General features: G+C 43.5%; 1 protein-coding gene across 4 annotated transcripts in view; it reads left to right on the top strand.

Annotated features, from left to right (window-relative positions):
- Positions 1–17,106, top strand: part of cdc42ep1a (CDC42 effector protein (Rho GTPase binding) 1a) — a 29,510-nt gene extending 12,404 nt beyond the window's left edge. For all 4 annotated transcript variants that reach the window (XM_024387943.2, XM_024387942.2, XM_024387941.2 and 1 more), the window contains one exon: positions 14,931–17,106. In XM_024387943.2, the coding sequence (XP_024243711.1) occupies positions 14,931–15,691 (761 nt within the window). In that variant the 3' untranslated portion in view covers positions 15,692–17,106. The remainder of the gene's footprint in view (positions 1–14,930) is intronic.
- The last annotated feature ends 23 nt before the right edge of the window (positions 17,107–17,129 follow it).

Raw genomic sequence — 17,129 nt, 5'->3', positions numbered from 1 at the left:
ATTACATTTCAATAGTGCTCAAAATGTAAAATTTCAAAGTGTTTTTCACACCCTGGGTTGACTCCTGCTGCTCTTTATCGTTCCATTTCTCCAAATGTCAAATTTGGAAGTTAAGGTGTAAGTTTAGGCACTCTTTCTGAATGGTTAAGGTAAGGGTTAAGGTTCGGGATAGGGTTAAAACCCCAAAATGCCTCCACAGTGGCACAGCGGCACTGCATCGCAGCACTAGAGGCGTCACTACAGATCCGGGTTCGATCCCGGGCTGTGCCGCAGTCGACCGTGACTGGGAGACTCATGGGGCGGTGCACAATTGTCCCAGCGTCGTCTGGGTTAGGGGAGGGTTAGGCCGGCTGGGATGTCCTTGTCCCATTGCACTCTAGCGACTCCTTGTGGCGGGCCGGGCGCATGCACGCTGACTTTGGTCACTAGCTGTACGGTGTTTCCTCTGACACATTGGTGCGGCTGGCTTCCGGGTTAAACGAGCAGTGTGTCAAGAAGCAGAGCGGCTTGGCGGGGTCGTGTTTCGGAGGACGCATGGCTCTCGACCTTTGCCTCTCCCGAGTCCGTACGGGAGTTTCAGCAATTGGACAAGACTGTAACTACCAATTGGAAATCACAAAATTGTGGAGAAAAAGTGGTAAAAAGGACAAAACATATACAGTATATATTAATTTTTTCTAATAAAAATAAAAGAACAGTGTTCACGACTGGGATCGAACATACAACCTTCTGATCCAGAGTCATGAGATTACTATTTCTGAATGGTTAAGGTAAGGGTTAAGGTTTGGGATAGGGTTAAAAGTAGCATGCTTGAAGGTAAGACCCAGAGGTGGGGCAAAGGTACAGGATGGCAGGCAGGGTCAGGGGCAGGCAGAGTGGTCAGGCAGGTGGGCTCAGAGACAGGGCAGGCAAGGGTCAAAACCAGGAGGGTGAGAAAAAGAGAGACTGGGGAGAAGCAGGAGCTGAGATGAAAAACGCTGGTTGACTTGACAAACAAGACGAACTGGCAACAGACAAACAGAGAACACAGGTATAAATACACAGGGGATAATGCGGTAGATGGTTGACATCTGGAGGAGGTGGAGACAATCGCAAAGACATGGACACATGAAAGGTGGGATGTATACGAAGGGTATGTGGCAACAGAAGACAAACAGCTGAGGGGCTAATCATTTTGGCGATGGGAAATGGGCCAATAAACCGGGGGGAGAACTTGTGGGATTCCACCCGGAAGGGCAGTTCCCTGGTGGATAGCCATACCTTCTGCCCAAGATGATGCCGGGGAGCCGGGGTCCGATGGTGCCGACCGGGCTCTCCTTCAGGTATGATGACAGCGGCAGACAAACATCTGGGCAGAAGGCATGACGCACTCTTCCTCCTGCTTGGGGAAGAGCGGGGGCTGATACCCCAGGGAACACTCAAAAGGAGATAAGCCCGTGGCAGAGCAGGGAAGGGTGTTGCGGGCATATTCAACCCACACCAGCTGCTGGCTCCAGGAGGTGGGGTTGGCGGAGACCATGCTGTGCAGAGTAGTCACCAGATCCTGGTTGGCTTGCTCCGACTGGTCGTTGGACTGGGGGTGGAATCCGTAGGACAGGCTGGTCGATGACCTAATGAGGGTGCAGAATGCCTTCCAGAACCGAGATGAGAACTGAGGGCCCCGGTCAGAGACCATGTCGACTGGCAGTCCATGGATCCGGAAGACGTGCTGCACCATGAGCTGGGCCGTCTCCTTGGCTGAGGGTAGTTTGGGGAGAGGAATTATGTGGCGGCTTTGGAAACCCGATCCACCATAGTCAGGATGGTGGTGTTGCCATCAGATGGGGGAAGACCGGTGACAAAGTCCAGGGAGATGTGGGACCAGGGATGGTGAGTGACAGGCAGAGGTTGAAGGAGACCAGCTGGAGCTTGTTGAGGAGTCTTGTTTTGTGCACACACTGTGCAAGCGACGACAAATGCGGAGACGTCAGGGACCATGGTAGGCCACCAAAAGCCAGGGTCCGGCGGGAACCCAGGTGGCAGGCCAGTCCAGGACCGTGGAGCGGACCACGTCAGGCACGAACATCCGGTCATCTCAGCATAAGAAAATGATGAGGATACCCCTCATGTTTGGGTTCAAGGAACGATATTACTAGTATTGCTAAGCATTGAACTTGTTATAATTTTTATATTGCCTTTCGTCCAGGACATTTACATAGTGATGACACCATGCCAATTAATGAACAATGGACAATATATGGATCATACAGCTGTCATGACGTTGGCCTGGGGGATAGGTTTATGACAGTCATAAATACCTCTTTCCCCCTCTTTCCCCCTTTTTCCTCTCTCTCTCACTGAGGTTACATCTGCAAACCCCTTGGTTAACATAGAGATTCCGGGAACATCAGAAGGTGGGGGGAAATTAACTATATTCTGGTAATCTGGCCCATTGAACATATGCGGTGGTACTTAATGAATATGATGTAATTTCGGTTGTCATCTGAGACATTCTCATCAATGATAAAATGACAAACTCTACAGTGGAAAGTCTATACATTAGAGTTATCGGATTCACATGGAATTGTTGTTCAATTTAAATGTTTGAATATGAAATTATTCATGACGGGATGAAATGTGATTTTAGCTTCTAAAATGTGAGATTTGGGTTTTCATAAAATAGGGCTGCGCTCAATCAGTGGCCCGCCCCTGTGAAGGGACATGGGCTATAAAACTTTTCAAACACGTCCTCCTCTCCCTTCCTATATAAGCCCTTGACGACAATATAACCTCCTGTTCCGAGGATGTAGGACGACGGTCCGATGTCAGAATGGTTCAGATAATAACTACAGAACGAAGCCAACATCAGCGTGAGCTTTGGTTGCGAATCATATGAACTTTGAACTCTTATTCACTACAGAAGTGATACCTCCTAGCCGTTTAGTTAGCAACAGCAGATGCAAACGAGGGTTAGGAAGGAACAGACAGAGTATCCCGTCTATCACACTACGACGTTACTACAACGTATTTAATTGACAACCAGAGACATTCTTCAAAGGACTCGGTTGGGCAACACGGCCTTCTATCTACCACCAACCTACCGAAGCGCAGCTCAGAGTAAATATTTGTTGCATTTTCCTTTTCCAAATGGGCGGTAATTTAGAATGCATAAGATACTGTATTTACGATAGCACAGCTTCGGCCTTTGTTCCTCAGTCTTCCCGCTCCTTCACTCTAACCCAGCCCCTTTTCTTTTGTGTAACCAACTGTCATATCTGTTCCGCCCGCTAGGGACGTTTTCCTTTATGACGTAATTTGTAATCAAGTTATGATTTAATTATGTGTATGTGTAATTCTGTGTGATTAGTTAGGTATTTAGTAAATAAATGATTAAACCCAATTTTGTATTGCTGATTCAAATTGTTAGCCAGGGTTCATGCAGATAACCAAGAATTTACAACTTTCAGATGAGACTGAAGTAAGATGACGATTAATATTGACTGCTATTGATGTAAAATATTACTAGGTCTTTAAGAGTTTATTCGGAAGATAACAGCTCTATAAATATTATTTTGTGGTGCCCGACTCTCTAGTTAATTACATTTACATGATTAGCTCAATCAGGTAATATTAATTACGGAGAAATGATTTTATAGAATAGCATGTCATATCACTTAATCCGGCATAGCCAAAGACACGACACAGCTATCCCAATTTTTTTTTTACTGTTTATGCATTAAGGGTTGCATATCTGTTATCATCTTTTTGTTTTCATTTTCGTTCTTGCTTCTTCAATACCCACCCTTACTCGTAAAATCTGCTAACCTAATTGTAAAGGTCTGAATTGGTTACTTATTTTGTTTGACATTGTTATTATTTAATTATCATTAGACCAGAAATATGCTGCTTAATTTATTTCATATGTAAGGCTGCCATTATGCCAAAACTCTGGAATTATCGTGCAGGTCTGGGAACCGGGGAGGGAGGGCTGGGGAAAAGGGGGCAGGGAAGTGGGAACGATTTATAGAGTGTCTTCTGGGTGGGTAGTGACCAGTGAGTGGGTTTTCCTGTGGGTCCTGCTTTTTATTTTAGATCTATGGGATTATCAATACTTGTCATGTGTGCTCTCTCTCTGGCCTCTAGGTCACCAGGTTGCTCGTTATGGCACACACCTGTCACCATCATTAAGCGCATCTGCGCGTCATCAGACTCATCCGGACTCAATCACCTCCTTGATTACCTGCCATATATATATATATAACTTGGTTCCTTCCCCAGGCATCATTGTTTCTGTTCCAGTGTCATGTTTGTGTTTCTTGTTTTGTATTTAGTTGCGTTTTATTTATTAAAACACTCACTCCCTGAACTTGCCTTCCGACTGTCAGCGCACACGTTACAGAACGACGCCTCACCAAAGGGAAGCATCAGGGGGTAATATTTTTTTTGTGTTGGAGGTGATGTCTGGTCCGGGTGTCCGAACCGGAGCTACCTGGGAGGCCTCAGCCGGTTTGTCGGGTTCCCCTGCCTCAGCTGGATCGACGGGTTTCCATACCTCAGCGGGATCGATAGACCCCCAAACCTCAGCTGGCTCGACAGGATCCAATGCCTCAGCAGGTGAACAGGTTCCCGTGCCTCGACAAGGCAACTGGGGAGGTCTCAGCTGGCTCATCAGACTCTCACGCCTCAGCCGGTTCTTCAGGTTTCTGCGCCTCAGTGGAGGCGACAGGTTCTCTCCGGGTCCCCGGGATTGTCCCTTTTGGTTAGCGTCCTGCGGCTGGAGCCGAATGCGCCAGAGAGGGGGTACCGTCACGTGTGCTCTCTCTTCGGGGCTCTAGGTCGCCATGCTCCCATGCCTCAGCAGAGGTGACCGGTCCACTCCTGAACCCCGGGATCGTCATTTTGGTCGGCGTCCTGCGGCTGGAACCGCTTGTCGGGAGGGGGTACTGTCACGTGTGCTCCCTCTCCTGCCTCTAGGTCACCTAGGCTGCTCATTATAGTGCACACCTGTCACCATCGTTACACGCACCTGCCCGTCATCAGACTCACCTGGACTCATCACCTCCTTGATTACCTGCCCTATATCAAATCAAACTTTATTTGCCACATGCGCCAAATACAAGTGTAGACCCTTACCATGTAATGCTTACTTACTTACTTAACGAACAGTGCAGTTCAATAAGAGGAAAACATTTTCCAAGTAGGCTAAAAAAATGTAACAGAATAACAATAATGAGGCTACAGTTGAAGTCAGAAGTTTACATACACCATAGCAAATACATTTCAACTCAGTTTTTCACAATTCCAACAATTAATCCTAGTAAAAATCCCTGTTTTATATCAGTTAGGATCACCACTTTATTTTAAAAATGTAAAATGTCAGAATAATGGTAGAGAATTATTTATTTCAGATTTGATTTCTTTCATCACATTCCCAGTGGGTCAGAAGTTTACATACACTCAATTAGTATTTTGTAGCATTGCCTTTAAATTGTTTAACTTGGGTCAAATGTTTCGGGTAGCCTTCCACAAGTTCCCACAATAAGTTGGGTGAATTTTGGCCCATTCCTCCTGACAGAGCTGGTGTAACTGAGTCAGGTTTTGTAGAATTCCTTGCTCGCACAAGCTTTTTCAATTCTGCCCACAAATTTTCTATAGGATTAAGGTCAGGGCTTTGTGATGGACACTCCAAAACCTTGACTTTGTTGTCCTTAAGCCATTTTGCCACAACGTTGGGAGTATGCTTGGGGTCATTGTCCATTTGGAAGACCCATTTGCGACCAAGCATTAACTTCCTGACTGATGTCTTGAGATGTTGCTTCAATATATCCACATACTTTTCCTACCTCATGATGCCATCTATTTTGTGAAGTGCACCAGTCCATCCTGCAGCAAAGTACCCCCATGCTGCTGTTGGGATGGTGTTCTTCGGCTTGCAAGCCTCCCCCTTTTTCCTCCAAACATAACGATGGTCATTATGGCAAAACAGTTCTATTTTTGTTTCATCAGAGGACATTTCTCCAAAAAGTACCATCTTTGTCCCCATTTGCAGTTGCAAACCGTAGTCTGGCTTTTTTTATGGTGGTTTTGGAGCAATGGCTTCTTCCTTGCTGAGCGGCCTTTCAGGTTATGTCGATATAGGACTCGTCTTACTGTGGATATAGGTATCTTTGTACCTCTTTCCTCCATTATCTTCACAAGGTCCTTTTGCTGTTGTTCTGGGATTGATTTGCACTTTTCGCACCAAAGTACATTCATCTCTAGGAGACATAATGCTCCTTCCTGGGAGGTACAGTGCCTTGCGAAAGTATTCGGCCCCCTTGAACTTTGCGACCTTTTGCCACATTTCATTGGATCATTCAGAGATCCTCACTGAACTTCCGGAGAGAGTTTGCTGCACTGAAAGTAAAGGGGCTGAATAATTTTGCACGCCCAATTTTTCAGTTTTTGATTTGTTAAAAAAGTTTGAAATATCCAATAAATGTCGTTCCACTTCATGATTGTGTCCCACTTGTTGATTCTTCACAAAAAATACAGTTTTATATCTTTATGTTTGAAGCCTGAAATGTGGCAAAAGGTCGCAAAGTTCAAGGGGGCCGAATACTTTCGCAAGGCACTGTATGACGGCTGCGTGGTCCCATGGTGTTTATACTTGCGTAGTATTGTTTGCACAGATGAACATGGTACCTTCAGGCATTTGGAAATGTCTCCCAAGGATAAACCAGACTTGTGGAGGTGTACAATTTTTTTTCTGAGGTCTTGGCTGATTTCTTTTGATTTTCCCATGATGTCAAGCAAAGAGGCAGTGAGTTTGAAGGTAGGCCTTGAAATACACCCACAGGTACACCTCCAATCGACTCAAATTATGTCAATTAGCCTATCAGAAGCTTCTAAAGCCATGACAATTTTCGGGCATTTTCCAAGTTGTTTAAAGGCACAGTCAACTTAGTGTATGTAAACTTCTGACCCACTAGAATTGTGATACAGTGAATTATAAGTGAAATTATCTGGCTGTAAACAATTGTTGGAAAAATGACTTGTGTCATGCACAAAGTAGATGTCCTAACCGACTTGCCAAAACTATAGTTTGTTAACAAGACATTTGTGGAGTGGTTGAAAAACAAGTTCTAATGACTCCAACATAAGTGTATGTAAACCTCCGACTTCAACTGTAGGGGGGGGTCAATGTAAGTTGTCAGGTGGCAGTCTAATGGCTTGGGGGTAGAAGCTGTTGAGGAGCCTTCAGGTACCGCTTGCCATATGGTAGCAGAGAAAACAGCCAAAAGGGTGACTGGAGTCTTTTACAATTTTAAGGGCTTTCCTACACTGTCTATTTACAGGTCCTGGATGGCAGAAAGCTTGTACTGGGCCGTTCACACTACCCTCTGTAGCATCTTAAGGTCAGATGCCGAGCAGTTGCCATACCAGGCGGTGATGCAACCGGTAAGGATGCTCTCGATGGTGCAGCTGTAGAACTTTTTGAGGTTCTGGGGGCCCATGCCAAATCTTTTCAGTCTCCTGAGGGGGAAACGGTTTAGTCGTGCCCTCTTCACGACTGTTTTGGTATGTTTGGACCATGATGGTTCGTTGGTGTTGTGGACACCAAGGAACTTGAATCTCTCGACCCGCTCCACTGTTCGGCCCGCCTTTTCCTGTAGTCCACGATCAGCTCCTTTGTCTTGCTCACATTGAGGGAGAGGTTGTTGTCCTGGCACCACACTGCCAGTTCTCTGACCTCCTCCCTATAGGCCATCTCATCGTTGTCGGTGATCAGGTCTACCACTGTTGTGTCATCATCAAACTTAATGATGGTGTTGGAGTCGTGTTTGGCCACGCAGTCGTGGGTGAACAGGGGATACAGGAGGGGACTAAGTACACACCCCTGAGGGACCCCAGTGTTAAGGATCAGCGTGGCAGACGTATTGTTGCCTTCTCCTATCACCTGGGGGCGGCCAGTCAGGATGTCCAGGATCCAGTTGCAGAGAGAGGTGTTTAGTTCCAGAATCCTTAGCTTACTGATTAGATACGTGGGGACTATGGTGTTGATTTCTGAGCTGTAGTTGATGAACAGCATTCTCACATAGGTGTTCCTTCTGTCCAGGTTAGAAAGGGCGAGTGTGGAGTGCGATTGCGATTGTGTCATCTGTGGATCTGTTGGGGCGTTTTGCGAATTGGAGTGGGTCGAGGGTGTCCGGGAGGATGCTGTTGATGTGATCCATGACCAGCCTTTCAAAGCACTTCATGGCTACCGACGTGAGTGCCATGGGGCGGTAATCATTTAGGCAGGTTACCTTTGCTTCCTTGGGCACAGGGATTATGGTGGTCTTCTTGAAACATGTAGGTATTACAGACCCGGCCAGGGAGAGGTTGAAAATGTCAGTGAAGACACTTGACAGTTTGTCCGCGCATGCTTTGAGTACACGTCCTGATAATCCGTCTGGTCCAGCTGCTTTGTGAATGTAGACCTGTTTAACTTCTTGATGCACCCATCCCGTTAGCGGGATCATTTTCGTCAACATCCGCTGAATTGCAGAGCGCCAAATTTAAATTAAATTACTAAAAATATAAGTGCAATATAGCAAAACACAGCTTAGCTTGTTGTTAATCCACCTGGCGTGTCAGATTTCAAAAAAGCTTTTTGGAGAAAGCATACCAAGTATTTATGTAAGGACATCTCTCTCAGCAGACAAAACATTACAAACAGCTAGCAGCCAAGTAGATTGGTCACGAAAGTCAGAAAAGCAATAAAATTAATCGCTTAACTTTGATGATCTTCGGATGTTTGCCAGTTATACAATAAATGTTCCTTTTATTCCATAAAGATTATTTTTATATCCAAAATACCTCAGTTTGGTTGGTGCGTTATGTTCAGATTTCCACAGGCTCGAGCGGTCACAACCGGGCAGATGAAAATTCCAAATAGTATCCGTAAAGTTCATAGAAACATGTCAAACGTTTTTTATAATCAATCCTCAGGTTGTTTTTACAATATATAATTGATAATATTTCAACCGGACTGTACCTTCTTCAATAGGAGAGAGAGAGAAAATGTCTGCTCCAAACTGTTGCGCATGCAAAACGCTGCTGGCACCCAGCCATACAATGACGCGATGTGATCTTTCTCGCTCATTTTTCAAAATAAAAGCCTGAAACTATATCTAAAGACTGTTCACAACATGTGGAAGCCATAGGAAAATGAATCTGGTTGATATCCCTTTAAATGGAGCGAAGGCAGGCAATGGAACAGAGAGCTTTCGGGAAAAACATCACTTCCGGGTTGGATTTTCCTCAGGTTTTCGCCTGCAATATCAGTTCTGTTCTACTCACAGACAATATTTTGACAGTTTTGGAAACTTAAGAGTGTTTTCTATCCTAATCTGACTGTTCTACTCACAGACAATATTTTGACAGTTTTGGAAACTTAAGAGTGTTTTCTTTCCTAATCTGAATCTAATTATATGCATATTCTAGATTCTGGGCCTTAGAAATAGGCAGTTTCATTTGGGTACGTTTTTCATCCAAACATCAAAATACTGCCTCCTACACTCAACATGTTAAAGGTTTTGTTCACATTGGCTACCGAGAGCTTTATCACATAATCATCCAGAATAGCTGCTGCTCTCGTGCATGCTTCAGTGCAGCTTGCCTCGAAGCGAGCATAAAAGGCAATTAGCTTGTCTGGTAGGCTCGTGTCACTGGGCAGCTCGCGTCTGGGTTTTCCTTTGTAGTCCGTAATAGTTTTCAAGCCCTACGAGCATCAGAGTTGGTGTAGTAGGATTCAAACTTAATCCTGTATTGACGCTTTACTTGTTTGATGGTTCGTCTGAGGGCATAGTGGAATTTCTTACTAGGTTCCGGATTAGTCTCCCGCTCCTTAAAGTGTAAGCTCTAGCCTTTAGCTCGATGCGTACGTTGCCTGTAATCCATGGCTTCTGGTTGGGATATGTACGTACAGTCACTGTGGGGACGACGTCATTGATGCACTTATTGATGAAGCCAATGACTGAGGTGGTGTGTTCCTCAATGCCGTTGTATGAATACCAGAACTTATTCCAGTCTGTGCTAACAAAACAGTCCTGTAGTGTAGCATTCGCGTCATCTGACCAGTTCCGGATTGAGAGAGTCACTGGTACTTCCTGCTTTAGTTTTTGCTTGTAAGCAGGAATCAGGAGGATAGAATTGTGGTCATATTTGCCAAATGGGGAGAGCTTTGCATGCATCTCTGTGTGGAGTAAAGGTGGTGTAGTATTTTTTTCCCCCTGGTTGTACATGTGACATGCTGGTAAAAATTTGGTAAAACTGTTGCCTGCATTAAAGTCCCCGGCCACTAGGAGCACCGCTTCTGGGTGAGCATTTTCTTCTTCGCTTATGGCCTTATAGAGTTGGTTGAGAGGGGTCTTAGTGCCAGCTTCGCTTTCTGGTGGTAAATAGACGGCTACGAATAATACAGATGAGAACTCTCTTGGTAGATAGTGTCGTCGACAACTTATCATAAGGTACTCAAGCAATACCTTGAGACTTAATATTAGACATCGCACACCAGCTGTTATTGACAAAAAGACACACACCCACACCCCTCGTCTTACCAGAGGTAGCGTCTCTGTTCTGCCGGTGCATGGAAAATCCAGCCAGCTCTATATTGTCCGTTTCTTTGTTCAGCCACGTCTCGGTGAAACATAGCATGTTACAGTTTTTAATGTCCCGTTGGTAGGATAAGATGATTAAGATGGCGCAGAAGAAAATGGCTGACGTTTTACAATCTCCCAAACAATTGTGCAATTTTTATTTATTTTTTTGAGTTTTGTGTAACTTATTTTTTTACTTATTGCGTACATAATGTTGCTGCTACCGTCTCTTATGACCAAAAATTACTTTTGGACATCAGAAAAGCGATTACTTACCACGGACTGGAAGAAACTTTTTCCTTTAACGAGTCCAACGAGAAGGATATCCTGCTTTCACTGGAACAGGCCCAGATCCACGCCTTTTGCGTGAAGAATCGAATCTGAATCTGAATCTGAATCAGGTGAATTACTATCAGAACCCATATTAATCGACCAAAGATTATCCCGTTTCTATAAAGAATTGTACACCTCTGATTGTAAATCCACACCAAGGCAGATTGAGTCCTTTTTAAAATATAACCACAAAGGGTGGCTACTTTGAAGAATCTCAAATATAAAATATATTTTGATTTGATTAACACTTTTTTGGTTACAACATGATTCCATATGTGTTATTTCATAGTTTTGATGTCTTCACTATTATTCTACAATGTAGAAAATATTAAAAATAAAGATAAACCCTTGAATGAGCAGGTTTGTCCAAACTTTTGACTGGTAGGCCTACTGCATATGGCAAGGTAAGCTATAGTGCACCCTGGTAGAGGTGAACTGATTTATCCATTAAACAATGTAACTAGGCTTTGGTACTATTATTGCTCACAATTGTGCACTCCTATTATTATCCACTCCTTAATTGTCCAGTGTTGGTGATCGCATACCCACAGAAGCTGCTTCTTCTTGCGTTTGGTTGATTGGAGTGGTCATCTGCTGCAATAGCCCATCCATGACAAGCACCGACGAGTTGTTCATTCACAGATGCCGTTCTGCACACCACCGTTGTACTGCGTCGTTATTTGGCTGTTAGTGCCATGACGGTTATCTTGCACGATTATTGCCATTCTCCCTCGACCTCTCATCCACAAGCTGTTTTCGCCCACAGGACTGCCGCTGACAAGATGTTTTGTGCTTGTCACACCATTCTTGATAAACCCTAGAAACTGTTGTGCGTGAAATGCACAGGAGGCGGGAGACTGATTAGCAACCCAAGTTGCTAGGTGGAGTGGGAAGGGGTGGGAAACATGGTTTCCAGGAGTGGGGGAGGTTGGGGCTGGAGGCACACTTTTTCCCCACTTTTTTTTCCTGCTTGTAATTGAATTCATCACTTAAACTCTGTATGTACTTGTGGCAGCCTATGGATACATGTTTTATAAACATATCATTTTAAATGGTTAATGTATATAGTGTTTTGGAACAAAACGGTTAAAATATGGCTGTCAGATTGATTGCAATAGTATAGGAGATTGTGTGTGCTCTATTCATTCTATCTTCAACATGCAGTTCCAGATGCAGCCCTGCTATGAGTTGAACGCAGCCAATCTGATAGTTTCAGAAAAGTAGTCACTTCCAAAGATCTGTATTCAAGTATTTTACAAAAGTAGTTACTTTCTGTGAACTTTATTCAAATATACTGAAAAAAATATAAATGCAACATATAAAGTGTTGGTCCCATGTTTCATGATCTGAAATAAAAGAGCCCAGAAATTTCCCATACACACAAAAAGCTTATTTCTTTCAAATGTTGTGCAGAATTTTGTTTACATCCCTGTGAGCATTTCTCTTTGCCAAGAAAATCCATCCACCTGACAGGTGTGGCATACCAAGAAGCTGATTAAACAGCATGACCATTGCACACGTGCACCTTGTGCTGGAGACAATAAAAGGCCACTCTAAAATGTGCAGTTTTGTCAATGCCACAGATGTCTCTAGTTTTGAGGGAGTGTGCAATTGGCATGCTAACTGCAAGAATGTCCACCAGAGCTGTTGCCAGAGAATTGAATGTAAATTTCTTTACCCTAAGCCGTCTCCAATGTTTTTTCAGAGAATTTGGCAGTACGTCCAACCGGCCTCACAACCGCATACCACGGGTCAGCCCAGGACCTCCACATCCGAGATCCTGAGGCCCATTGTCTTGCCATTCATCCCGGCGCCCTCCCCTCATGTTTCAGAACAATAATGCATTGCCCCATGTCGCAAGGATCTGTACACAATTCCTGGAAGCTGAAAATGTCCCAGTTCTCCCATGGCCTGCATACCCACCAGACAGGTCAACCATTGAGCATGTTAGGGATGCTCTGGATCGACGTGTACGACCACCTGTTCCAGTTCCTGTCAATATCCAGCAACTTCACACAGCCATTAAAGAGGAGTGAGACAACATTCCACAGGCCACAATCAACAGCCTGATCAACTCTATGCAAAGGAGCATTCTATTCCTCAGCACTGCATGAGGAAAATGGTGGTCACACCAGATACTGACAGGTATCTGTGACCAACAGATGCACATCTATATTCTCAGTCATGTGAAATCCATAGATTAGGACCTCATTTATTTATTTCAATTGACTGATTTGCTTATTGGAACTGTGACTCAGTAAAATCTTTGAAATTGTTGCATGTTTCATTTATATTTTTGTTCTGTGTAGTTTTTAAAAGTAGTCACTTTCTGAAATCTGTATTCTACTAGTTTTAAAAAGTAGTTATTTATGGGGATTCAAATAGTTGTTGACACCTCCAAAGTAACTATTTGTTCCCCCGGAATAATATTTTACTTTCCACAAAGCATAGGTAAAACTATAGTTATCCCAGGTCTTGTTTCAGATATGGAAGCAGTAAGTCATGAGGGCACTGGTGTGTGACATGTCATGTGAGTAATCTGTCCTGGGAACAATGTGCCTGAGAGGTGATGTCTAACTCAGAGATAGAGAAAGAGTTGGAATTTTTCAGCATTTTGAAACTGGCAGGACTCACTATTTTATGACATAGTTTACACTGCCCTCTGTTGGTGATGGGAGAGCATCTACAGTGCATTCAGAAAGTATTCACACCCTTTGACTTTCCCCCCATTTTGTTGTGTAACAAAGTGTGATTAAAATTGAAAAAAATAAATAAAGTCATTTTTGGTCATCGGTCTACACAAAATACTCTGCAATGTCAAAGTGGAAAAAAGTGCTAACATTAAAAAAAACTTTTTTTTTTTTTAAACAAACACTAATATACTAATATCTTGATTATAATAAGTATTCAACCTCCTGAGTCAATACATGTTAGAATCACCTTTTGCAGCAATTACAGCTGTGAGTCTTTCTGGGTAAGCCTAAGAGCTTTCCACACCTGGATTGTGCAACATTTTCACATTATTCTCAATGTATTTTTTCACACTCTGTCAAATTGGTTGTTGATCATTGTCAGACAACCATTTTCAGGTCTTGCCATAGATTTTCAAGCAGATTTAAGTCAAAACTGTAACTCGCCAACTCTCTTTCTATAACTTCTCTTTCTATAGGATCCTGTGCTTAGCTCCATTCCATTTCTTTTTTATCCTGAAAAACTCCCCAGTCCTTAACAATTACAAGCACACCCATAAAATGATGCAGCCACCACTGTGCTTGAACATATGGAGTGTGGTACTCAGTAATGTGTTTTATTGGAGTTGCCCCAAACATAACACTTTGTATTCAGGACAAAGAGTTTAATTTGCTTTGATACATTTTCTGCTGTATTTAGTGCCTTGTTGCAAACAGGTTTTGGAATATTTGTGTTCTGTACAGGCTTCCTACTTTTCACTCTATCAATTAGGTTAGTATTGTGGAGTAACTACAAGGTTGTTGATCCATCCTCAGTTTTCTCCTATCGTAGCCATTAAACTCTGTAACTGTTTTAAAGTCACCATTGGCCTTATGGTGAAATACCTGAGAGGTTTCCTTCCTCTCCGGGAACTGAGTTAAGAAGGACACCTGTATCTTTGTAGTGACTGGGTGTATTGATACACAATCCAATGTGTAATTAAATCTACCAATAGAGGCCCTTCTTTACAAAGCATTTGAAAACTTTGTGGTTGAATCTTTGTTTGAAATTCACTGCTCAACTGAGGGACCTTACAGATAATTGTATGAGTGGGGTACAAAGATTCAAAAATCATGTTAACTATTATTGAACACAGTGAGTCCATGGAAATTATTATATGACTTGTTAAGCACATGTTTATTTAATGTTAAAACTATGGTGCCAACTGAAATTCCATTTATTATTTTACATTTTTAAGTTTCTGTCAAAATCTAAATCACAATACAGAATGTTATGCCTAATCTCCCTGTCTCTACTCCACCTCAGGTCTGGAGTCAGGTTTCGTTACTCTGCCCCGTCTCTCCCGCTCAGCGGAGCGTCAGTCGCAGCAGGGAGGCTCTAACTCCTGTACCCCCAACACCCACTGCGGCTCGCTCACCGACGTCTCTGCCCTCCTGTCCTCCTCCGCTGACCCGACCCTGACCACTGGCCCCAGTCACATGACCCGGTTCGACTCCTTGTCCTCCATGGCATCCTTCACATTCGACCTGGGGCCCTCCCTCATGAGCGAGGTGTTCGGTTTGATTGACAGCCCTAATGGCCACCCAGAGCCCAGCCACGCCTGGGAGGCAGAAGAGGCGGAAGAGCCAAGTGGCTCTGCGATTGGGTTTGCGACCAATGAAGGCTCGGAGATGGACTCGGAGATGGATGCCACCACTGCCTCATTGGTGGATTCTCTGCTTCGAGAGGACTGTAGTAGCAGCAGGAAGAGTCCATATGGGATGGAGTGGGAAGAGGAGGAAGAGGAGGCTAGGAGAATGGAGGTGAATGGAGGTGAGCAGCATCTTAAAGGGGCAGTGCCTGATTTAGTTATGGGCTCCCCCTCTAGACAGAGGCCTGCTATGGAGAGTGAGAGGTTCCAGGGTGCCACTGATGTGCTGGGGGTGCTCTATGGGGTTGGAGGGCTCCTGAAGGGGCAGCAGAGGATGGATCTGGAGGGAAAGGTGACCATGTGCCAGACCATGAAGAAAACCCCTTACATCTGCATTACATCTGATGAGGAGGAGGAGGAGGAAATCAAAGTCTGAACTACAATGACAGCCTCAATTGTGTTTAACTAGAATTACCTACAACAGATGTCCCACTGGGCACACACTGGTTGAATCAACGTTGTTTCCATGTCATTTCAATTAAATTACTTGAACCAACATGAAATAGACGTTGAATTGACGTCTGTGCCCAGTGGGTTGTGATTATTGGTTAATTCCTTGTAAAGTCTTGTTTTAAGAAACTGCCTCTATTGACCTGACTCAGCTTTGAACCCTTCTTCATCATTTTCAAATATTCCTTTCAGAAATGTCATGTTATGTCGTCAGGAGACTCACTTAAAGACTTTGATTGTTCCCAAATTGTTCCCAAATTCACCCAAATGTAATGGAAAGTATGTTTGTTGAAAGACTCATTGAAAGATTATGGATGCTGAAAGTTCCCCAAGCAAACATGCTGTATGGAAGGAGCTAGAACAGGCTAATAATAGCTAACTACATGTCCTTTTAAAAGAGGTCACTGGAACCAGTGGAGAACAAAGAAATAAAGAGATGGGGTAGAAAGTGTGAGAATGTACCAGAGAAAGTGGTTGGACACAGAGGAGTTACCATGGAAACCGTAGGAGGTTGGTGGCACATTAATTGGGGAGAACAGGCTCGTGGTAATGACTGAAGTGGAATAGTATCAAATACATTAAACACATCTATTTGCCATCCATGCCATGCATTTGTGCCGTTCCGGCCATTATTATTAGCTGTTCTCCCCTCAGCAGCCTCATGTGATGTAAACACTAAAGACGTTGCTCAACAGTGTGTAAGTCTGTTAACAGCTGGTTAAATATATACTGTGTGGACTTCCTGAGAAAAATGCTCAGTGTGACTTCATATAACTATTCAAGGCAAAAGGTAGGACACGAAGACAAAGTAGTAGCGGTTTCAACCCAACTTCATCTTTCCCTCACCACCAACCAGTCCCATGGAAATTAACTACGCCTATAGAGAGATCTTAACTCTTAGCACGTGATGTTAACTTCAGCAAAACAATACTCTTTTGCCTGAAGATTACACCCAAGACAAACACTTCATTTTTGCTTATTCTACCGATACAGTATGAAGCACAAACCATGAGAAATTCACTCAGAAATGAAATTGAAGATAATTTTGTACAATGTAATAATCACAAGTATAATGTTGTTACAGTATGTTTGTTAATTCACATATTTACATCATACCCCATTTAGACATGTTTCCCAAATTCATTATGGGTCTAGCTAACTCTCATCTTGCTTTTCGATGGGATAGTCACCTGCTTGTCTGCTATTCTGTCAACCAATGGTTGAATCCTATTTTTAGACTATATTAAGAAAAACAGTGTCCCCCATCCGCATCAATGTGCTGCTATTGATACCAATGATATTTCTATAATGATAAATGAAATAAAATGTTTTTAATAAGCATGGGCATTAATATTTTATTTACA

This window comes from Oncorhynchus tshawytscha, linkage group LG25 (genome assembly GCF_018296145.1).
Source record: "Oncorhynchus tshawytscha isolate Ot180627B linkage group LG25, Otsh_v2.0, whole genome shotgun sequence".
Classification (NCBI taxonomy): domain Eukaryota; kingdom Metazoa; phylum Chordata; class Actinopteri; order Salmoniformes; family Salmonidae; genus Oncorhynchus; species Oncorhynchus tshawytscha.
This window is presented reverse-complemented; position numbering and strand designations above follow the sequence as displayed.